Source organism: Zophobas morio, unplaced genomic scaffold (genome assembly GCF_036711695.1).
Source record: "Zophobas morio isolate AGI-343-1 ecotype UQ-CSIRO unplaced genomic scaffold, CSIRO_AGI_Zmor_V1 ptg000006l, whole genome shotgun sequence".
In the NCBI taxonomy this organism is placed as follows: domain Eukaryota; kingdom Metazoa; phylum Arthropoda; class Insecta; order Coleoptera; family Tenebrionidae; genus Zophobas; species Zophobas morio.
Window position 1 is genome coordinate 13,361,202 of NW_026972111.1, and position 25,114 is coordinate 13,386,315.

Here is a 25,114-nt window from a genome sequence, read left to right on the forward strand (position 1 = left end):
TTATCAATAATTTCCTCAGATACTGAAAGTCTTCCAGCAGGTTTCCTTTTGTTGATACCACCAGTTCGAACAAATCTGTTGATTACATCTCTAAGGTGAGCCTCTAACGATGTTTTTTGAATTATTAAATCACCGGATTTGGCTTACAAGCGGTTACAGAATATACGAACTCTTCGTTTACGAATATCTCATTGCGATAACAAGACACTGTTAAATGTCAAAATAAACAGTTTTCACGATCTTCGCTTCGTAGCACAAAAACAAAATTTGCCTACGCAATCCCCAACAGAGTTTTTAAAACGACTATTTTGTTGTTTGGAGTTGGATTAAAGAGAATTACTGTAATTCACACGTGAAAAACGTTAAAACAATAAAAACGATGACTTTGTAGCGGCACAATAACACATGGGTAAGCAGAGCAAAGATAAGTTGTCTTGTGGTGTAGTGGTCAGCATACCAGCCCGGAATGCTTGGAGACGTGGGTTCGAATCCCACCGAGGCACAACATTTTTCTCTGCTTACCTATATTGGTGACCACCGACAGGAAACGCGCACGCAACATCCTTCTGCCACCGCCATGTGCCCGCTGTGTTCGGGGTCCGCAGCACCGCCAGGGTTCGAACAACGACCGTAAGAGTGGTAGGGGCGACGCCAGCATCTATCTCCTTCGCACCCCAGCACGACCGCGCGCTGTGTCGCTGGGGGGGGGGGGGAGTACTGTAGCGGCACAATAACACATGGGTAAGCAGAGCAAAGATAAGTTGTCTTGTGGTGTAGTGGTCAGCATACCAGCCCGGAATGCTTGGAGACGTGGGTTCGAATCCCACCGAGGCACAACATTTTTATCTGCTTACCTATAACTTTAAATGGAAGGTTACAAATGACATTATTGACAAGTGAGAATTGCCATAATGAGACATAATTTCAACCAAGCGGGATTTTTTAAATTCATGGCCAACTACGCCCTTAGAATCATTTATAAAAACTCTGTACTACCTTTACTAAATATCCATGTTTCATCCAAAAACATGGTGTGAAATTTTGTTTTTTTTTGTGGTGCTGATATTCACGCAAAAATTTTGTTCTTCTTAGGTTAATGAATGAATGGTCTCTCCATTAGAAACAATCGATTGTTATTTTTATAAAATTTACAATCAGCTTTTCTGATCCATGTGGTTAGTGTCCTGGGCCCAACTTTAAAGTCCGGTATCTCTTCCCTAACATGACTTAATAGGTACGTGCAGTGGCGGCTCGTGACTGTCTGATGTGGTGAGGCGATGATAGAAGTTTGACAATAATAATATTAATAATCAAATTAATTAAATTAATGTGATTAATGCATATTACTTGGTCTTACTAATTAGTAATGATAGAAGTCTTGCCCGAATACCGGTCATTTCCGGGTCAGTGGCAGGTCCTAATAATAATAATAATATTAATAATAATACCCATAACACATTTAATCAACAATATTTTTACAAGTCAAAATTTTGTTCAAACTAGCACTTTCTTGGAGGGATTCAGGAATAGTTGTTGTGTTCCTTTGTAAAGGTTTTAGGCCCATGAAATTTTTAATGTGTACTTTGGAACTTTCATGTAACTTTGTATTTCGGATGAAATAATTTAAATCGTTATTATATCCCGGGACATCAAATATTACGGCAGAGCCATTTATATGTTTCGTACCAAGTTGATTTAAAAGACTTGGAGTACTGACGATTCTGTCGCTTATCAGTGGAGGTTAAATGAATTAACGGTTTTGACTGCTCGATATTTAGCAAAATTTGCCGACGTTTTGCTCGGTTCGCCGTGAAAACAGCGTTTCAAGAAGGAACATGACGATATGGTACTCGGAATTCATTTTTCACTCACCTGTACCTATGAAAGAGACAAAAGTACGAAACATCAACACGTGGGCTTTTACTCACCTTCATGCTAATTACCCACGCACCCTGCAGCCCTTCCGTTCTGTAAAATAAATGGGAAAATGGTTTAATGAATACGCCGAAAATGGCCGAGAATCACCGAAGATATCGCCTCAGTTCCGAGCGAACGCATGTATAGGAGTATAGGAGCTGAGCCATGGAAATCCGTGTCTATGATTGGGCTTCGTTGCTTCAAGTGAACCGACGTTCTGGCCGCTTCAGTTAAAGAATTAGGAGCATAAATCGTACGGCCATTTCAACATATTTTTGTAACTAAAAATGCATTGAAGGCTCTTTTTTAATTACAAATTAAGTCAATCTGTTCTTAAGATATATGCTGTGAGGCGCCGCCTCACTTGCCTCATCTGACGAGCCGCCACTGGGTACGTGTTCGTTAGATGGAATCATTGTATACATAATTTCCCGGACTGACATTAAATCTACAGGATTTACTTAAGTTTTTATATTTCTAGTTAATAGTAGTGGACAGATTCTCTTTGAACCTTGTCTTTTTTTATAAATTATATAAAGATTTTTCAGATATTTTTAACATTTCGGCCGCCAGTTCTGTTTTTCTTTTTTTCTTAACTTGCACAACTTCATGGTTTGTTTCTAGAGAATCCAACACACTTAATATAACTTGTTTTGTTTGATCACTAAATCCTTTCATTGCTCAGAATTAAGTAGAGTAGTAAAACGTTCAATAAACCAAAAATTCTGTTTGACAAATAATTCTGAAGACAAATTTCAAAATTTTTCATAAAAGTTCTACGACATAGGTAGGTTGGTAGGTAGAAAGAGAAAAAGTTTTACCTGGGGTATTTCCACCACTACAGGAATGATGAAATCTTCCAAGCTCTAAAATAGGTATAAGTGGTTGCCTAGTCAGTCCCCGAAAATAATTACCCTGTTATAAATAAACGGCAAATAAGAATTCCAAGACCCATTCCAATTATAATTTTTATTGCGCATCCATTTCTTTCTATGCATAATAACAAAACACTCACGTCTGTAGTTATTGAATGATATGTTATCCTGATGTAAATTTTTAGCAGTTCCTGTAAAAACTTCGCAGAATACGGAAGTGTGGTGATAAATAAGTAGTTACAAATATATCTATAAAAAGTTTGTCATAAATTCTGTGTGCGTGGCAGGTTTGTCATGAAAAAAATTAGCTTATTCTGATCTAGTTAATAACTGCTTATTTGTTTTCATTCCATAGTGATCAACTGATCATTTCATGAAGATGTCGTTTTTTTTCTATGAAGTTTTTTTCGTTTTTGCCTTCATTACATGTATATCTGTTTATACATCCATTTTATTTTACTAAATGACATCCAAATTTCGTCATAGGAAATTTAAATACAGGTTGTTCATTTTATCTGTTCACGCCTGAATATTTCTGCATAGGCAACCCATTTTACGTTTCATAAACAGGTTAGATTAATGTTTATTTTTAAATAATAATGAACCCATAGATAGTAATGATCAGAACCAAAATGATGACAAATGGCATTTTCAACATTTATTAGAAATTCGTTTTCGTTGTAATCTGATCCATTAATAAATTGAGTATTAATTTTTTCAATTTTGTCATTTGGTATTGACATCTTTGTCATTTTTTTTCTGTGAGTGCTATGTTTGCTCATTAAAAAAAAAAAAATTGGACGAAGTTGTCTCTGGGGTGTATAATATGTTGCCTATGCAAAAGTTGTCAGGCGTCAACAGATAAAATGAACAGCCTGTATAATAATTACCAATGCGAGAGAACTTAAATACGAAATTTTATTCTTCTAAGAATGTGATAGAATTTAAACCTATAAACTAACAAATTGTTTGGTTGCAGCCGACCCCAAGAAAGACCACTGTAACAAGACTGTGGAAATTTATGAAGATGTTGCCAGTCCGGAAGTGACCAGCGACAATTTCGGGAAACCGATGACGTGCTGGTACAGGTTCCGGTCATTCCGGGGAACTCCCAAAGACTGGATCCTTAGGATCAAGTTCAACAAGTTTAAAGTAGGAGTTTTGCTCAACGCCAGCCACTGCGAAGGCGGATACATGCAGGTAAGTGTTGCTTTCGCTGAAAAATCTAAAAAGTGTTATTAAGCGTTTTGCCTAAATTTATGGTGATCAAATTTCACGTTTTCGCCTGACATGATTTTCTATTATTTTACTTTCTAAACAAAGTTTCCCGAATGTGATTTGCGTGATTTATGTGTTTTATTTCTTTCTTGCGGACGTTCTAGTGCAACATCACAATCCATTTTATCTTATTTTTACGTTACGATTAAATTTATCGAGGGTTCTATTTAAATGCAAAAATATGGCCCATAACTTTTGGTTGTTTTCGACATAAAATATGATAACCTATATGCACGAAACTCTAAATAAAAACTGAAAACTCAATTTCTATTTCGTTCAATACAATATAAACTGAATACTATTTTCAAATGGGAAAACCATTTCCAGACTTAAAAGCTCGCTCACATACGTTAGAAAATTTGAATATCGATTAACGAACTTGTCATTCCATCGGAGCGAATCCTTTTCATTGTGAATCGCGTGACGCTAATAGTAATAAAGTTAAATGTAGTTCTAAATGAACTAAAAACATTCAGATCAGCTGACAGTAAACGGAGAATTGAAGTGCGCACAATGAAGATGAGACCGGCGAGTTAATGGAACAGAACTATTTTGAATGAGCTCTGCATGGCAGCAAATCAGTCTGTCATTTTATAGTCATGGAATTAATGCATCAAGCGTATGTGGTGGGATTAAATACATATTTAAATTTATATTAAATTAAATTTAACGTGGTGTGGTGAGTAAACAGATGATTGAATATGCTTTCATGGTAGATTAACTAGTGTTGACGTTTCCTGTTTGTTTGATTTAAAGGTACATTTAAAAGGTAATCATAAGTGTAGTTAATTCTATAGGGTTCGAGAAACTTCTTTTTTTACTTTTAATCTGATGTACTTAAAAGTTGAATTATAAGTAGTGGTGGTTATTTTTTTGAAGTTATCGGGATTTTGTTGTAAATTTGCATATCAGGTAAACTTCATGTCCAGCTGTTTCAGCATTTGATTAACGTATATAAACACCAGTTATATTTTACTGGTACAGTTTTATAAATGAAAATTAAAAATCACTAAAACTCATGCATGAACAAAAGCAAAGATTGCGAATATGGACAAACGAAATATTTCATAATTTAGATCTCATTTTCATTAGAAACGATCAATGCGGTAAGGTATTATTTAGGGAATGGAAGTATATCTACTTATAGGTTTACTATAGAAGTGAAAGCTAAAGTTCTTATCACTGTTCTCCCTACATTAATATCTAGAAAGGAGGGAAATTGTCTGTTAATAACAAAGTCTATTCAACAAACATGACTATGTTCATTATGTCACTCATTGATGAGTTCATTTCCAAGTATCTCTACTGTACGAGCAAATAATAAACGTATTATTCAGGTATCAGAATCAGCATAGTGTTCTGAAATGACTAGATTCAACGGGATTCTATTTAGTTGTTCGACGAAAATATTAATTAAGAGATCTTAACTGTTGCTGTAAACAGACAATAATAGATATATTTAAAAATCGCTCGAATTGGGTTAGTGAATACAAACTAAACATACACAAATATGCAATAGATTATCATAATATGCAAAATATGTAATAATTAATTTAGATCAATCAATTTAAAAAAAGATAATTCAGATATAAATTAAAGCAATTAGTAGTCATATCTCTTTCTCTCTCTTTCTCATTTAGAAATCAATTTAATTGTTGTCCAAGCCGAGTTCTAACAAATTTAATAAAGTTAATGTTATTTTTAGATTTTCCGATTATTTTCTAACAAATAAAACGTAATTCACTCTTTATTAGGAAAGCAATCTTTTTTGGAAGAACAGTTCACGCACAATGCGCATTCAAGAAAAGTCCCATTCCGTCTCCAGGAGACTGTTTCTCATCCGTCATCCCTTTACGAAACCGACCCTACAAATCGACTGCAAACTTTATATCCGTCCAACCCGCTCGAATCGTCCGGTATTTACTAAATACATTTGGTTTTCTTTGTTGCAGTCGTAATTTTGTCTGGGGCTACGTTTTAAGTACACTTATTTATAAAACCAAGAAAATAGTGTCTTTTGTGGAAGCGGTTCATTATGAATTCCGATCCTGAAAAGTTTGAAAGTTTGTACTAATTGTTTGTAGACAAACTTTACTTCGTAAATGAAAACATTGAATAGTTTGTAAAGAATAATTAATAGCCGAAACTATGTTGTAACAATAATAAATCTTAGTAGCGAACTCCACCAACTCTGAAATTGATTAAAATTTTACATCTTTTGTATTGACTAAGTTTGAAAAGTCTTAAAAAATTTACACAGAACTTTTCTCATTTCTGAATAATCCAGGTATATCAGGGCATATTATGAATATGAAGATTAATTTAACAATGTTTTGAAATATGAAATATCGTGGTGCTTCTATATCTCGTTCTGAATTCAGGTCTTTTGAGGTACCTTTTTCTCTCGTATAGTTTTCTCAAAACTTTCTTACTTTAAATGATGCGAAAACCTTGCAATTTTTCTTTTCCTTGACACATTTACCATCTTAGGAAAATTTAGAGGGTCCTAAATTTTTAGGTGTTTGTCTTGATAAGGGTCTAAGCTGGGATGATCACATAAGTAACTTATATTGAGTTGTGGAAAAAATATTTACCTTCTAAGTAAATGTTTTGTCTGCATTAGTTGCACTAAATATACGATTAATGTTTATAAGTATTGTAGTTTAATTCATTCAAATAACACACATTTTAGGTATATTTAAACTTCAAAAATAGTATATTATTAGCCAAGGTTACAGAGCCAAGCATTCTAGACCGAGCGCAAATTAGAACCCGAGACGCGCAGCGTCGAGGGCTCTAAGTGCGAGGTCTAGAAGTGGCTTTGCAACCGTGGTTAATATACTATTTTTTTCACTAGTAGAAACCATAAGACAATAAACTGAAAAATAAACGTTCATTTGTTTGACACAACATGATTTTGTTTTGATTTCTAATCAAACTTAATCTAAATCTTCAACACAAAGAAAACCGTTTATATTTGTCGCTGAGTTAATCATTTTATCTTGTACCATCTACCAACTACCATGCGTATACTCAAGTAATGTTTGTAGCACACATTTGTTCACTTTTTAAGAAATAATCACATCAAACATTGCGTACATAACCTCAATTTTTCTTTTTGAACCGGTGGTAGCAAAAGTTGAATTTGCTACCACTAAATGAGTCGACATTTGCATGCGTCCAGGCTGCTAGTGAAAAAACACTAAAATTATTACTGTACTTAGGGCTTACATTTTTGTTTGCTTAAACTATATAAGAATTAATTATGAGCTACTGCTGACTCGTGGTAAATTACATGAAAATGCAGCCTTTCGTTTAAAATTAATTTAGACATTCAGTCCCAGCGTGTACAAAGGTCTAGAGTTGGTCTTCATTATTGAAGTCCAAAGTTTTTTAATTCCTTACCCTATGTAATACGTGACCTGCCTGTTGTTGCTTTTAGAATGAAACTTAAAGCATTTCTTGTCAAACATGCGCTCTGTTCATTCGATGAATTTAATGAAGTTAAAGAAGTTAAATCTTCAAACATCAATTTATAAATTGATGAAACTGACTTGTTTAAACATCATAATGTGTCTTACATTTCCTATTTCTTTGATTTTTGGTATTAGTCAGTTTTTTCCGTTGTATTTTCAGTATCAACACCGATTTTTATGTTGTACAGGTTTCCGACGTGAATGTCATGCATGTGTAAGTTATATTATATCTAATGTTTGTTGTTGTCTTGCTGTATTATTGTTGTATCTTCTATAATTTCTTTGTTTGTTTTTTATTTTCATCATATTTATCCTATTGTTAATGGCTGCGTGTTTGTACATATGTGGCTCTAGATGCTTTGAATATGCCGAATTCGATTTTATTTTTTACATTTATTCTTATAAAATCATTGCTTGTTCTTCGCCCTGCATTTTTTGTGTAAACTTTATTCCAGAGAACAAGGTGTTAATATATTTATTGATTGACTTGTATTAGTTCTTTTTATGATGTCATATCTTTCATGTCACTGTGATATTGAATCACTTTAACAATTTTCAGGTCGTCGGCATAAATCAATGTTGGGCAACAAATGTATCTCCAAATAGAGTTAAACAGTAGAACAAAAAATAAGGGCCCAAGTGTAGAGTCCTGTACACCACTCTTTACCTCAAATCAAATGACTTGAAACCTTAAATCACATCTACCTGTAATCTGTAATCGTTTGTCTGCTGAGGAAACTAATTGAGCGAATTCATATAAGTTAATGACCTTTTACAAAATCGTGCTCTTTTTTATAGTAATCGACCAAAAACCAAGCAGGAACGTAATCTGGACCACAGATTTGATTGCCTTTGATTTTCTTAATTGATTTAAAATATTACCTTATCCACTTCATTTCGCACGACTTGGAGGATTTCGCATCGGCTGTTCAAAAGTGGAGTTTTCATCGCTTTTAAATTTTCTTCCATTATTCTTCGATCTTCTTTTCTATTTTCTTCCATTATTCTTTGATTTTCGTTCAACATTTTCATTATTTTTGTCAGTTGTTCCTCCATGTTGACTGTTTGCGCTCTTGTGGTAGTCGGCATCAAATTTTCTTCTAGAAACTTCTAGAGTCTTGACGGACGTCTATTCTCGAAGTCAGTGTCAGGTGATGAAAGTCCAATTCGCTTATTCCACTATTAGCGCGGGAGAGAATTTTCTCGAAAGTTCACTTAGTTCCGGTCTCCCCTAGTAGCAGCAACACAAATTCGAAACCCGATTTCTTTCACAATTGATCCCACTTCTGACACCAATGTTACGTTTGACAGGCGAATAATTAATCGGGCGTAGGTAAAACTCAAAGATTTATTTCTTTAACTCGAATTACACTACTAGCTATTGCAACGAATATGTACAGAAATTATTCCGGCGAATTCACTGGACGCTCTTGACTTTTTTGGATTTGCATATACAGGGTGACTCAAAAAAATTAATGAATGCGCAAAATTTATTTTACTGATTTACTCATTAACTACAAAACCGAATGCTTCGAAATCTTGAAGATGTTTTAAAGTTATCATAAGCATGGTAAATTTTTTATCAAAATGTATTTGGTCGTCCCTCCTAAAAAATTTATGACGTCACCACAAAATTTTGCCGAATAAATCCTATCTAAAATGTACAAAATATGGTGAGTCTCTTCTTGTGATTTATCATTCCATTCAAATTTTTTCGATTTGCATATACAGGGTGACTGAAAAAAATTAATGAATGCGTCAATTTATTTTATTGATTTAATCAGGAATTACATAATCGAATGCTTTGAAATCTTGGAGATGTTTTAAAGTTACCATAAGCATGGTAATTTTTTTATCAAAATGTATTTGCTCTTCCCCCCTAAAAAAATCGATGACATCACCCTAAAATTTGGTGAATAAATCCTATCTAAAATGTGAAAAATATGATGAGTCTGTACTTGTGATTTATCACTCCGTTCATATTTTTTCGATTTGCATATATAGGGTGACTGAAAAAAATTATTGAATGCGTCAATTGATTTTATTGATTTAATCAGGATTTACAGAACCGAATGCTTTGAAATCTTGGAGATGTTTTAAAGTTATTATAAGCATGGTAAATTTTTTATCAAAATGTATTTGCTCATCCCCCCTAAAAAATTGATGACGTCACCCCAAAAGTTTGCTGAATAAATCCTATCTAAAATGTACAAAATATGATGAGTCTGTACTTGTGGTTTATCATTCCATTCATATTTTTGGATTTGCATATACAGGCTGACTCAAAAAAATTAATGAATGCGTGAATTTATTTGATCGATTTAATCAGGAATTACAAAACCGAATGCTTTGAAATCTTGGAGATATTTTAAAGTTATTATAAACATGGTAAACTTTTGTTCAAAATGTATTTGTTCATCCCTTCTAAAAAAATTGGTGACGTCACCCTTAAATTTGGCTAAATAAATCCTATCTAAAATGCAGAAAATATGATGAGTTTGTACTTGTGATTTATCATTCCATTCATATTTTTTAGATTTTCTTAAAGGGTGGCTCAAAAAAATTAATGAAGTCAATTTATTTTATTGATCAAATTAAAGGCAACACTTATTATTAGTATTACATTGGACCAACCCAATTTGGTAGACACAAAATTTTTTAAAGTTAAAACTCGGTTGAAACATAGCTGACTAGGTTCCGCGAATGTGGTATAGACATGTTTTAAATCAACCAATTGTGAATTCCACCGTCAAAAATTAAAATAAAATCCAATGTTTTATATAATAAGCGGAAGTCGACGCAATAAAACCGATTGTCGTTTTGTTTACAGTTTCTCTGTTTGACTCTCACGTATGCTGTTACGCCTGTCATCTTAAATTAAGGATGTTTATACATACACGATTTTCAGTTGCCTCTGATATGTATACGTGAGTAAATTGTTTCGTTATTTTATTGATTATTACAAATCAATATTCAAAACGACCCAATTCATTTTCCCGAAAATTTGAGAATATAATAATTTTATTCTTAGTATTACAATATATCTATCCCAACTGATATACGTGTCCTTGCAAAAATGTTGATGACTTCATCGCAATTTTTTTTTAAATTCCCACTACAAAAATGTAATGAGAAAAAAAACACAATAGGCATGCAGTCGTCAAGTTTCCGACAGCGAGGGAAGTACTGTCTAAACTCTTTAGACCAATTTTTTTCCTAGTAATAATGATTTTAATTCCAAAAATACACACATCGTCCTCTTGTATACTATCAGAATGTTAGAGGTATCAACACAAAGTTACTTGAACTTTACAACTCGTTATCCAGCTGCACTTATGACGTTGTAGCATTCTCTGAGACATTCCTAAATGATTCTATGTCGAATTCTGAAATTTCTAATGAAAGTTATACTATCTACAGAAGTGACAGAAAGTTATCTTTGGTGGAAAGTCAAGGTGGAGGTGGTGTGTTACTCGTAGTTAATTCAAATGTGACCTCATGCCAACATAATCTTGATAATTTCAAATTTAATGCTTTACCATTAATTGATATTTTAGTTGTTACGAGTTTTTGTGACTTCAAGGACTATTAATTTCATTGTGGTATATATTCTTCCGGCCCCAAAAGTCACTGCAGCAGATGTGGAATTGTTCTTTGAGTTACTCTCGTCGTTTGTTTAGTTTTGGATGAGAATGTAATTATCCTTGGTGATTTTAATATACCAACTTATTCTAGTTATTTAATAAATTCTCATACGAAAGACACCAAAACAAGTTCTTTACTAAATTTTTTCGGTTTTACTACATTGCGCCAGTATAACAACACATATAATCATAATAATAGACTGCTAGATCTAGTTTTATGTGATAAAGAATGCGAAGTCAGAAGAGATGTTGATGTGCTGCTTAAAGAAGATGATCATCATCCAAGTTTGGAAATTGTTTTAAATTTTGTAAATGTAGCTGACACCAAATACTTAAGTAATTCAAGTTACAATTTCAAGAAAGCAAATTTTCAAGGGCTGTACGAACTACTGTTTAACAGTGATTGGTCTTTCTTGGTAAACTGTAATAATGTTGAGACAGCCTGTTCGCTTTTTTATGATAAGCTGAACAACATTTTCAGTATGTCAGTTCCTAAAAACTGCCGTTTTAAGAAGCGCCGTTATCCCCCATGGTTTGGCAGTGAAAATGTTCACAAACTCAAATTTAAATGGAAGTTGTGGGTTAAATACAAAAGATGTAAGAATGTTGAATGTTATAATGATTTCAAAATTCTACGAGGAGAAATTAACCAAGAAATCAAACTGTCTTACTCGGTTTATATCCACAACATTGAAAACAAAATCCATTCTGATCCAATTTTTTTTTGGCAGTATATCCGCAACATTGAAAAAGAGAATCTTATTCCAAGAGTAATGACCTATAATAACACTGAAATAACTGATCCCATGAATATCGTAAATTCTTTTGCTTCTTTTTTTCAAAAATGTTATATTCCATCGAATTTATCTAATGTATCCGATATAAACTCGTCTTCTAATTGTCCTTCCTTACTCATAAATTCTCTCAGTGAACAAGAGATATATTCTGCTTTAAGAAACATGAAAAATACGACAACAGCTGGACAGGATGGTATACCTTCATTTTTATTAAGAGATTTGCAAGTGTTTTCGCTTTCCCACTGTCAATTATTTTCAATCTATCTCTCAAATCTGGGGTGTATCCTTCCATTTGGAAAAAATCCAATATCTGTCCCATTTACAAAAAAGGAGACAGACATGAGATTGAAAGTTACAGGTCTATAACTTTGCTTTGCAATTTCTGTAAAGTGTTTGAATTATTATTATTGTATAATAACATCGGTAATCAGAATCACGTTCGGGTGTTCATATACGAGCCCTAACAACTAAATATTGGGACAACAAAAATTTTTATAAAAAAATCACCAAACTTTTTAACAAAAATGTAATTTATTTTAGATAATTAAAATTTTAAAATTACTTCCTTTTGCAAAACTGTTAATGTTTACAGCACAACAAAAACTGATTTCTAACTCAAACAGTGACATAAAACTCTAAAACAACGTAACATTTTGTGACACATAAATATTGGGACACAGCAAATTCAGTAACTGGTCACATCTCCTTTTGCCTTAATAACTGCAGGAATTCTTGCCATCATACTTTCAACTAATTTTCTGCAATACACAGGAGTTGTTACCGTATCCTAGACTCGCTAAATTTCGTGTTGAAGATTGACAATCGCTTGTTATGGATGATTTCCTAAATATTTTTTTATTTCACGCCATACCGTTTCTACTAGATTAGGATCTGGGCAATTCGATGGTCAGGGCAAACATTTATATTATTATTCTTTGTAATAAGTGTTGTAGGTGTGTAACTTGAAGCATCATCCTGTTGAAAAATATAAATATCAACAGGATAGACTGCTTCAGAAGTTGTTAATATTTTTTTACAAAGTCTCTTGACATTTGTTTGAATTTGTAATTTCCCTTCCATGAACGTTGTTAACTGGTCTTTGAATTCCGTTAATTGACATGCACCCCCAAACCGTTTTTCCGCTTGCAGGCTTGACTGATTGTTTAAGATAATCCATATTAAAATTCCTTTTTTATTTCAATAACTCTTTTTCGACTATTATCTCACCCATACATCAAATTTGGACTCAGCGTTATATACTACTTTTCTCCAATTTTTATTTTGGTTATATTAACCAATTTTTCTTATGGGCAGTTTTTAGTTGTGGTTTTACTTTAGCCTAACATAATATAAATAAATAATAAAGTCAATCAAAGATAGCTTTATTTAAGATTTACAATGTAAAAACCAAAGCCTGATTTGTGTATCCATTCGCGACAATATTGTCTTGAAACATTTAGTTGGTTATCGCTATTCCAGCAAGTAGTAATTTCTCTTGAAGCACTCCGTCGTCCACTTTTATAAATTTTCATCAGTTGTGGTTGATCACGGGACTTCACAAGTGGTGGCCTACGGGTAATTTTATCTTTTATTCCTATGGTACCTCTGTCTGCGTAATATTTTACGATGTTTACCATCGACGACTAAGCTATTTAGAACAAATCTTCACTTTGCCTTATCGATTTTCCCATGCAGTACTGCGAAATTATTATTTTCAGAAATTTTACTAAAATTAGCCCACCACTAACTATTTTCTTCTAAGTGAAACCAACACTAGTATGAAATGCTACAATCCCTATAATAATGGCAGCATTTACCAGCCACTACGTTTGTATTTCGATGGTATACTTAGCAAATTTTCTCGGGTGTCCCAACATTTAAATGTCAGCAAAAATTGCACATTTTTTATTTGGGTGACAATGTTTGCGCTCTAAGAAAATTTATTAATTTGCAAAATACCTCACTCTCTGCCAAAATAGATGCCCATGCAAAATTTGCATTTAGTCCAAACGAATTGAATGATATCAAAAATATGTACCGGATTTTTTTGAGAATTTGTTTGTGTCCCAATATTTAGTTGTTAGGGCTCGTATATCTTCCCAGCAATATGGTTTCTTTAAGGGGAGATCTATTGATTCAAATTTATGCAGTTTCACTCAGTATGTGTCGGAATCTTTTGATGCGAAAGCTCAGGTAGACTGTGTATACATGGATTTTTCCAAGGCATTTGACAAGTTAGACCACTTCAAATTACTGAAGAAGCTTGATAGGTTTGGTTTATCAGATGCACTTGTCAAATTGTTTCCTTCGTACTTGATTGGCAGAACACAAGTTGTAACTTCAAGCAGTTTTCAATCTTTTGAAATTCAAGTCACTTCTGGAGTACCACAGGGGTCCATTCTTGGGCCCCTCTTTTTTATTATGTTTGTTAATGACATCGGTAACGACCTGAATTCAGAATGTCTTTTATATGCTGACGATTTAAAAATTTTTAGAAAAATATTAACAAAAATATTAAATTTGGTAAATGTAAAAATTGGCCTCATTAATTGTGTAATTTATTGAGAATTAATGACGTAAAAAATCATAAAACATACTCATAATTATACTGTTTAATGAGTTAATGACACCTCATTAACTACTTACAAACCCTACCCAGAGTATGTACAGCAAACCCAGAATGTGATGACGGGAGTGCTCAGTTGACGCGTTTGTAAACTCATCCCACCCAGCACAGTTCAATAATGGAGTGCACTGGCGTACATAAGATTTTTTTTTTAACATACGATGGCCTCTACGAACCGCAAACCAGTGTCACGCCACTGGAACTACCCTGGGTTTGCTGTAAATATATATCTCTGAGATGAGTGTAATTTTCTGCATAGCACGGGTGGTTATGATTATTTATAATTGCCGCCATCAGAACGGGCCAATAACAAGACAAGCACCTTTGAGAGAGAGATCAATACAGCCACACTTGGTAATCCATAGTTCCAGCATCCACATTGGTGCTGATATAGAAAAGGATAGACGAGACAGAATATTGCATTTTGTAGATCATACATGTTGGCCCCAGATCAGGAAAGCTATTACCATTATCTGTCTTTTACATATCTCTGCGAATAATAGTTTTTTGCAAAAGTTGGAGGTATTTGTCAGGCTTTAAATTTCCGTTAATGAAGAAGGAGCCGACAATGTGGCGACCAATCATGCTCCACCAAACATAATTTTTTTGAGGGTACTGTGTATGAACCTCCTCCATTCAGTGTAAATTTGTATTGGACCAGTATCTACAGTTATGCCGATTAATATCCCCATTTAAACAAAAAGTAGACTCATAAAAAAATAATAATTTGTTTATCAAGTTGCTACACTACTCGTACATAGTGATAGACTGGTGATAGTTAAATGAAATAATTTTCTGCACTCCAAAGCTTGTATATTGAACTCGATTCTACCTATTCGCACCCCAGTATTTCCGTTAATTTAAAAAAAAAACTGCATGGCCATGGTATGTTCGAAACGTAAAAGAATCGATGGGTTGTCATGCCTTACGTTAAAAAATTAAAAAGTGAAAAATAAGTTTTTTAACTAGGTGTGCAGCCGGTCAACACTTACCAATTATAGAAATGTCCAATCTTTGACAGATCAACCGGTGTGATTGCCAAGCCTTCTTTGAAAATTTGTACCTTTGCATGGAACTGCTTGTTGCCGATGGATACAAAGGCATCTTGAAAACACATCCTGCTGGTTGCTTGATCTACTCTTCTTGATCTTAGATTCTAGGGTAAAAGTCATCCTCACTCAATTCTTGAAGTAAATGAATTTTGTATGGACGATATTTTTTCCGTTGGAGAATTTATTTGGTTTAATGCAACTAACTGCACTGAAGTTTTCGGATTTTCAGTTACATCTAGCATGATATTAAAAGAGTTCTCGTTGTTTGTAACATTTTTTGGTCTCTTAAACGATTTCTAAGATTGCCAGTTTCGTTAAATCTGCACAAAAACTGAAACGGTCGACCTAGAACCTGTTCTCGATTGGGATGAGTTTAAAAAAAAAGTGCTGCTACTTCGGTATTGCTTCGATGTCTGTCGCCATAGCCTACCATCATCAACATTTTTATCCGTTCAGTTTCCGTTAATGGTGCCATTTTAGTGTTTTACTGAAATATTTTTAAACCTGGATGTAGAAGTTTGCTTGGTTTTCAGTATAGACTGACAAGTCGATGACAGTATTTTCAAAGCTAACTACAATTTTCTATTTTAGAATTTATTCATAACTAGCTGACTCGGCTTCGTACCACCTTAGAACAATAATTGCGACTTCGTCTATTGTAGGAGCGTTGAATTGCGGTTCGTGTGTTCCAGCGGGTCGTTTATCTGCTCTGATCACAACTTTAGAGTCATCACTTGGCATACGATCCAACGTAGTTTTGAACAACCGAATCAATGCATGATGTTCATGAAGTATTTGCTGCAAATCTTGAATAATTTCTTTTTTCATTGCGTTATTGATCGTTTGACGCCGATCGAGTTGGTTCTACACATTGGTCATGAAGTAAATTTGTCAGAATTTATGCTGTGAGTCTTCAACCGGTTACAATGATCCAATTCTATGGCCAATTTGTCCATGGATTTGTAAAGTCAAAACCGAAGTGGTCATTGATAATTTGATCTATGATCATCGAAAATGAAGGTTATTCTCTTATTAACAAAAATTACCTTAAATGTCGGATTGAATCCGCGTTCTTCTTTTTTTTCTTCTTCTTCTTCTTCTTCTTCTTCTTCAATTCGAACGAAAGGATGCGAGCAAATTAACACTTGGAGTATTAATTTCTTTTTACGGCTCGACGTTGTTGATCACTGTGTTCTGCTCGACGATTTCTCCTTGCCAACAGAGGCGTTTCAAGTATGGCCTCTCTGTGTTCTTGTTTTTGTGAAGCACGAAGTCGGGCCATAGTAACACGGTGCTCTTCTCTTGCGATTTATTCTTCATCTGCAGTGGATTGATTCGCAATATTCCGCAGTCTAATTGCATTGAAGCTTTATTGTGAAAAACTCGATTTTCTCGCTCGCGGCATTGAAAAGAACACTGTGGCGGATATTGCTGATTTTGCTTCAATTATTATGCGACACACACAATTACAAATGTCATAACTTGAATTTGTTTAATCTTTAATTTTTTTTCTTAATTTTCCAAATGTTTTAATACTTATTATCCTATTCCCGATGAAGACGAATCCAAAAATACAAAAATAAAAAAAAATGTCCAGCCGTCTTTGAGTTATAAACGGCGTAACTAACACGACTTTGTTTTATATATATATAGATAAATAATTTACCATTTTATGTGCCGTTTTACTTAAAAATGTGTACGCATGTGATACAGTTCTGAATTCAGAAAAAATCTTCTGTTCAAAAATTGACGATTTGACTTCCTATTTAAAAAAAATGAAGTTAGTCTTGCAACTTGAAAACAAATAAAGTTTAAAGTTTAAGAAAAAGTACAGAAAACAGAGCTTGAATATTTTTAAGTATAGCCCAAATTTCAAGAAAAACTAAGTACATACAAAATGAAATGTCTTCTGATTCAAAGAAATTAAGGTCGTATGTTCAGAATACGAACAGAACATTGTAACATCATTTTAGACAAAAGGTCACTTATGCGTACGTATATTTCTAATTTTCTAATGCAACCGTTGCGGTTATCAAAATGAACAGTTTAGGTGATCGATTTCTGTAACGTTTCTCCAGCGTAAAAGATTTGCTAATTAATTAATGAACTGTATCTTTCAAACTTTCATTTCTCTCCTCCCACTGACCTGAGTTTCGAAATTTTATTTACCGAAATATATCAACTCCTGTAATCTACTTCCCGAGAAAGTGCCAGCGTCACGTGCCTCACTTCGACCAGGGTTCGGGAGCGGCGCAGGGGAGGGCTGTAATTGCCGTCAAGGCCCAGCAGAAGACGCGTTCGCAAAAATGGCGTCTCGTGAATTATTCCGGAGCTGTTTTTTCGGCTGAAGAGGACATCAGCGACGGGATCGGGCTCTACACGATCTGACACCTCCGCGATCGGTCGTTTTGTTTACTTGCGCTTTCCCTCCGAAGACGAACCGAGTTATCGATTCCACCCTTGTTTCGTCTGCCGCAACAGAACCGATGATTTGTTTCGCGGGGCCGCAAAACGGACGCCGCCTCCGGGCGCTCGTAAACGCACTGACACTGCAAAATTGCTCCGGAGGTGATGAGCAGACAAACCGTGCCGTGAAATTGCTCAGTGAAATATTTGACCTGAAGTTGTTAAAATGCTACTAATAAGTGAGCAAATAAAATTTGACGCCGCTGAGCGCAAGATTTCGAGTGAATGGGAGAATGGGAGAAAGTTTTACTGGAAGGGTTATTTAGTTTCGGAAAGTTTCGCAAGAGTGTAATTTTGAATTATCTGGGTTTCCGATTTATGAGCTGTTTAATTAACGCTAATTCCCATAATGCTAATACCCAGAGATGCTGCTAATTAATCGGACTAACACTCATGCTCAGATCGCTTTATTGTCAGTATTCGAAAAGTTTCCGCGTTGGGCCATTAATTTATGCTGTTTGGTAATGGAAACTCGGTTTCAGTTTTTAATTTGTTTTCTGGGTTTTTCTTGTTTGTTTTGACATTTAATATTTTTAGTTGGCACAGAGCCAGCTCATTCCACTGCATAAAATAATTGATAATATATTTGTGGTGTTAAGTGTGCATAGTGATTATTTAAATTTGAACGTACAGCTTCCACTAATTAAGTACTTTTCCAAGCACTGCACAAAAAAGAAATTCTGTTAAGAAAGTTGTGTCAAAATCAAAACAACTGATACTGACTCATGTCTACTGGTGTTTGTTATTTAGTTTACTAAAAACCTCATGTAGAAGGGAGTTAGTTACAGGGTGTTTTCAAGTACATGTACAAAAAAAATGGTAACAGGTCTCGACGAGCTTACCCCAAAAATAAAAAAAAATCTAATAAAAGCCTTTTTTGTAAATAAGTATATTCAAACATACGTTTTTTTTTCTTATCCCACTAGCCTTTCATAAAATAAATCACAGCGTAGAGATCTAGCGACAGTTAATGTTCGCGAGTTAAAATTTTTAGAGATCATTAATCTTAAATAACAGTTATCTGAAGCATAAACCTTCATTTTCCAATTTTTGACGACCGGTTGCAAATAATAGATTAGTCAGTATAGTTGCTCAGAGTTTTTCTTGTGTTCTTACTTGAACTTATTTTTAATACTCGACTAATTATCCACATTTAAGTCTGAAAACATCTTAAGAACGACTTAGTTTCCTTATTCAGTTTCGCAAATTGTTTCCTTTTTTGCAACACTTGAAATTTGAAAGCCCTCACAGCATAAAACAAAATCCTACGAACACGCGGCGTAAGTATTTACGGAGTGTTAATCAGGCCATCGGTGTATTCGACGAAAGGGCCCGATGTTGTGAAACGCCATAATCGTAGGTTAAACATCAGTTTTTGTTTTATCTTAGATTTAGATACACACTTAAGCCCTTGATAAACCTAACGTAGAATAAACATAAATCGATGATGGGTTCTTGTTCCATGCTTCAGTGTTTCTCTAGTTACACGTTGCCAAATTGAAATGAACCTGATAGAAAATGAGAAGTATTGGACTTGCTAAATTGTTGTAATAGCTTTGCACTCTAAACGGGAGGTCATAATTTTTTTTAATTATTGTAACACTCGTCGAGTAAGGACTACACAGAAGTTTTGTTTTTCCTGTGTGATCAGTAACTGCGCTGCAATCCTACGCTTTCAGGACATAAATAAACACGAACAATTTTAATTTGAAATTTCTCTGCAGTCAGATCCGACGAAGAAATTAGAATGATTATAATCGTTCGTGCTCTAGCAGGTGAAAAATAGGTATATACACGAAATATCACAATAACACAGAAAACAATATTTACAATTTTAAGCGAATATTTTATAGGAAATGTAAAGGTTGTTGCTTTTGTTGATGTATGAATGCTGCTGCTGTATGGCATTATACAGATGCAGCATTGTCGTGGGACATTAAGTAAGTACCTACTTTTAAAACCTTGTAGATGCTTTCAATATGGTATGTCCAATAACTCGAAAATACTCTTTATCTAAATGTCGCAGTCGCTTCGAAGAGGAGTTGTGAAGTTGAGAGTAATGTATGATAATCCGACGTTACTCATGATCAATCAACTAAAACATCTTTTCTATTCATATCATTCAGCTAAAACTCGTTTGAAAGTGCACTACTATAGAGTGGTATTCAAATATGTCACAAAATCTCTAATACGAACCGATTACATCTCGTTTATGTTGACCACATTCTCCCAGAATCATTTAAAGTTTTATTTGAGAGCAGTTTTGAAAAAGTCAATCAATCAAGCTGCTTGAGTTATAAACAAGTTGTTGTGGTAATTTATGTAAAATTATCTGCTTGGATGTTCTAGGAGTGTTGTTAAACAAAGTTCTAATATTAGTAACTAAATAGTGCGTTCACTTTTCTAAAGTCTGAAAAGTTGCTAGAGTTGCTAGAAAAAGTGTATAAATTTATAATTGATCAATAACGCTGCCATTAAAACAACGTCACAAGTGCGTCTTTCCGACTAGAGATCAAATCGTTTTGTTCTAATTTGGGGTAACTATTTAGAATAGAAGAAATAAAACATACGTAACTTTTGCACCCAAGTAAATTTTGTACCCATAGTGATTAAGTACAATGTATTTATGGATGTATAAACGCAGATAAAGCAATTGTCCCCATAAAATTATTCGTTAATAGAGTGGACACTTCATTGAAATAATCATCCTATTTGAATCAACTATAGGTATAATATTTTATGAATTCACTAAAAATAGCAAATGTGACACAAAACTTCGCGTCAATCAAGTTCGGAATTTTTAAGATGTTTCTCGTTGCTGAGACAAGTCTAGATAATGCCAACGTGGGTGGCGAAACGCCGTGAAAATTTTTATTTTCCTGGTGTTCTGGGGAAGTAAACATTATAGTAAACAAATTAATCACTGCCAACTTCTCTCAAAATATGTCAAAAAGAATGGCATTTTAATGAAAATAAAGTTCGATAACTTTATAAAAGTAAAATTTAAGAAAAATAATAAAAATATCCAATGCAACGAAGCGAATTTTTGCCGGCCGGAAACCGGGACGCGTACCCAGAAAGCCCTGAAAGAACCGATCATCGTAAGTACCGTTTTGGGTTTTCTGCCTGTATGCGTACCGTTTTTGAATCGCCGCCCCCGAGCCAAAAACCGTACCGCCGTTACCGGGTTTTGTGTCGACACCGTCAAACACGCATTGTGTTCCGCCACCGCGCCCCTTCCCGGGTCGCCGTACCCTCCCCGCGCGATTTCCCGTTTCAAGGTCACCGTCTCCAGGTCCAGGACGAACCGTTCAGAAAGGAACGACCGTGCCGGACGTTTTATTCGTTTTGTTCATTTTGCTGTACCGACTGTGGTTTTATTATATAAGAATTAGCTGTAAGATTATTATTTTAGCCGTGTAAGCTGGTGGCAAACATATGGAGACGGGTGGAATGAAGTAAGTGCTAAAAAAATGGGAGCCGTAAATGTTGAAAATGAAGAAAATGAATTTCGAAGACAACGCAGCAGTGGATGTTCATGAAGAGAATTTCGAAATTAACAACGGGGGTGAAGAAACGAATTTTTCTTCTTCCAAAGGCTTATACTTAATGTGTACAATTTATTGAAAGAAAAAAAAACAGTGCAAGAAGAAAAATTAAATGAAACAACAGCCGAATATACAAAACTTCTCTAAACATCGGCTTGGCAAATCGGTGAAATCGGGTTTTGCAATAAGAAAGGAAACAGTGGATAAGGGAGTCGCGCCTAAACTGAAAGTAGAAGAACATGCGTAGACTTTAAGAAAAATCATTTATGATGGCTACTAAAATAATCACGTACCGACATAGTATTATCCATGTTCATGACGTCATCACAAATCTTTTATTGGTCAAATTAAGAACGAGTCACCCCATTTTTTCGAACATGTGAAGAATACGCATGTCTTTATTATAATAATGATAAAATAAGGATTATAATATTCATAACATTTTGTTCGATTGTGGTTTAAATTAATAATCTTAGTCCTGTGTTTTGAGAAGACACATTCATGCAAATCAAATTAATTTCTATGTGACATTCTTTCGAAGTATAAACATAAATAAACACTTGAGATTTCGATTGCTATTACTTAGTGCTGAAAGACAAGGGGTGTTATTTATGCCCTTGGTTTTACTTTACAGCGGTTATCACTTCGACCAATTTTTTATTGATCAAATTAAGAACCTCACTTTTTAGATTTGCTTATACAGGATCACTCAATAAAAATTTATGAATCGGTCAATTTATTGTATTAAATAAATCAAGAATTGCAAAACTGAATACTTTGAAAACTTGCAGACGTTTTCAATTTATTGTAAGCATCATAAATTGTTAATCAAAATCTATCTGTTTAATACCCCCAAAAAATTGATGACGCCATCTCAAAACTTTGCCGCATAAATTATATACAAAATATGAACGGTCTTTACTTGTGATTTATCACTGCATTCATATTTTTAGATTTGCTTAAACAGGTGGCTGAAAAAATTTTATGAACGAGTCAATTTATTTTATTGATTAAATCAGAAACGGCTCACTCCATTTTCTCAGAAAATTTTGAGAATACAATACTGTTCTTTTTAATATTACACTACACCACTCCAAGTTGATATACGTGTCCTTGCAAAAATGTTGATGACGTTATCGCAAAATTGTGTAAAGAAAAAATTCAACTCGAAAATGCTGGATGTGTTTCATTGTAGTTCAGGAAACAACTTTCGACCAATTTTTTCTCTTTCATAGATATTTTCCTCATTCATTCTAACCAAAATTTTAGATAATAATGATTTAATGAAAGACTTTGTGGAAGGAAAATCATACGATCCAACGAACCCGTTGTCAGTTTCTTCAATAACAGTTACGTCAAATTTGTGGTTTTCAAAAAAATATTATTTTTACATTATTTTAACATTACAGCTCAATACTATATACTTATAATAATAATTAAATATGTATTAGTCTACTTAGAGCTTATATTTAGAAATTCTGCTTTTACAATTGCTTTTCGTCTGTTTTTTAATTGAGAAACTTTTATCAACCCACATCCAAAAATATTTCAAAACTTCTTCAACTTATTACTTCCTATCATCTACAACCCACTATTGAGGTGTTCATTCCTTGGAGCTGATTATCAATTCTTTGACTCTGGATTAGTTTTGAGCTGCCGCGACTGTTGCTACTGACGAATGCAATTGTATTCCGTCTCAGTACCTACTACAATACTAGTGCTTTGTATGTGCCTTATCAGTCCAATTCCTCAAAAGTTACCTTCCACATCACCGAATTTAAAACGCTTTTCACCTCCAGTACTGTGTATTCTTCCGCTTCTAGCTAGTTTTTTAGTTCTATTGCTTTTTCGATGGCGTTTACACTAGAATTCTCTTGGGTAAAACCACCGCGTTAATCTGAGGGACTCTTTTCTCGCATATGCTGTTTTAGCCTTTCAGTGATTAATTGTTCGTATATCTTCCCATCTGCGTTCGGCAAACATATCTCCCTAAGGCAATCCACCCAACTGTTGTTCCTATCTCCGTAGAAGTATTACATTTTTAAACATGTTCCAGAACCCCAGAAAACTTTGATCCTTCATAATTTTATTAAATATGCGAGGTATTGGTTGCTTTCCGGTCAACAAGTCATATTTTAGTGGTGAGGTAATTTTTATTTGTCTTCTGACCTCTTTCAACTGCTTAAGTCTGAATTTACAGGTTTCTTTTTTTTACAGTATCGTTGACAATTCCCTTAAAAATTTGTACTATTACTCGTTTATGGTCTACATGTGTTCACTTTATTATTATTTTTTTTTGTTACTTTCGTGTTGTATATGAATTATTCTGTCTCAGATAATTTTAACGAACGTTCTCGTAGAGAAAAGTAGAGCATTAGTTTCATAAATAGGAAATAATCACTGCTACAACCAACAAATATGGGGAAAACAACACCTGATAATAATATAACAACGAAACAGAATTATTACGAATAACAGTTTGTTTACGGAACTCGTTTAATATCGCAACAATTTCTAATAAAGTACTAACCAAAATATCGAATATTGTGTCATACAGTTTTAAAGCTCGAGTTTGTGTATGTAATTACCATATTAACACACCTGAAAGCTGTACCTTGCTTTGTAAAAAAACGGGTTACTTTTTTTGGTTTATACGTTATTTTAATTAGCTATATTGAGTTCGTGTAACGAACGCAATAATGTTAACACGACTGTTGTATATTATTAGCGTTACAAATTACCACATTAATATCTGCCATTGAAAGTTCCACCCCTACTACTATCGAAAATCAATAAATTTTTCGTCCGTAAATATTGTACTGTTATTACTAAACCCAACAATTATATCAAGTTAATGTTAGCTATAATGAACGAAAACGTCCGAACTGGGAAAACTTTTAATGGGTATCCGGTAGTTCGACTTGGTAGCAACTTCTATTACCTGTCACACTTAAATGAATGTCGCAACAAATTTTTATTGGACGTCAAGATCCAGATTAATCAATCAAAATTGCGTTAAATCTCCACCGGCGTGTTCCCTTAAATAACAATCTAAAAAAACGCGTTCGGCGCCTTTCTATAAACGTCACTGCCAATTATTGGGGCAATTTATAACAATTAGCAGCTAATTAAGAGTAATTATGTATGGCACAACGGAAGCCGGAATAGACTTGGACTATTCAGGCTTACGTCGTTAAATCCATAGAGGGGTAGTTTTTTGCAGCTCAGCACTACTGGATTCCGGGCTTTTATTTAGGAAATTATCGATTCGGCAGACGCTGGATGGAGCGTATTAATGGAGTTTTCGTCGGTTCGCGTCACATAACAAGTGTTTACATTGTAGACTGAGCCGGGAAGATTTCCATAAAAAGTCAATTGTTCGCGGTGACAGTATTCTATGGCAAGCGTTCCGGTAAATGGGCAACAATGATTGCG

General features: G+C 34.2%; 1 protein-coding gene across 1 annotated transcript in view; it reads left to right on the forward strand.

Annotated features, from left to right (window-relative positions):
* The window catches only part of LOC135123655 (uncharacterized), a 482,510-nt gene that overhangs the window by 196,336 nt on the left and 261,060 nt on the right, over positions 1–25,114 (forward strand). Inside the window, exon 2 of the mRNA XM_064048495.1 lies at positions 3,772–3,992. Within this exon, the coding sequence (XP_063904565.1) occupies positions 3,772–3,992 (221 nt within the window). The remainder of the gene's footprint in view (positions 1–3,771; positions 3,993–25,114) is intronic.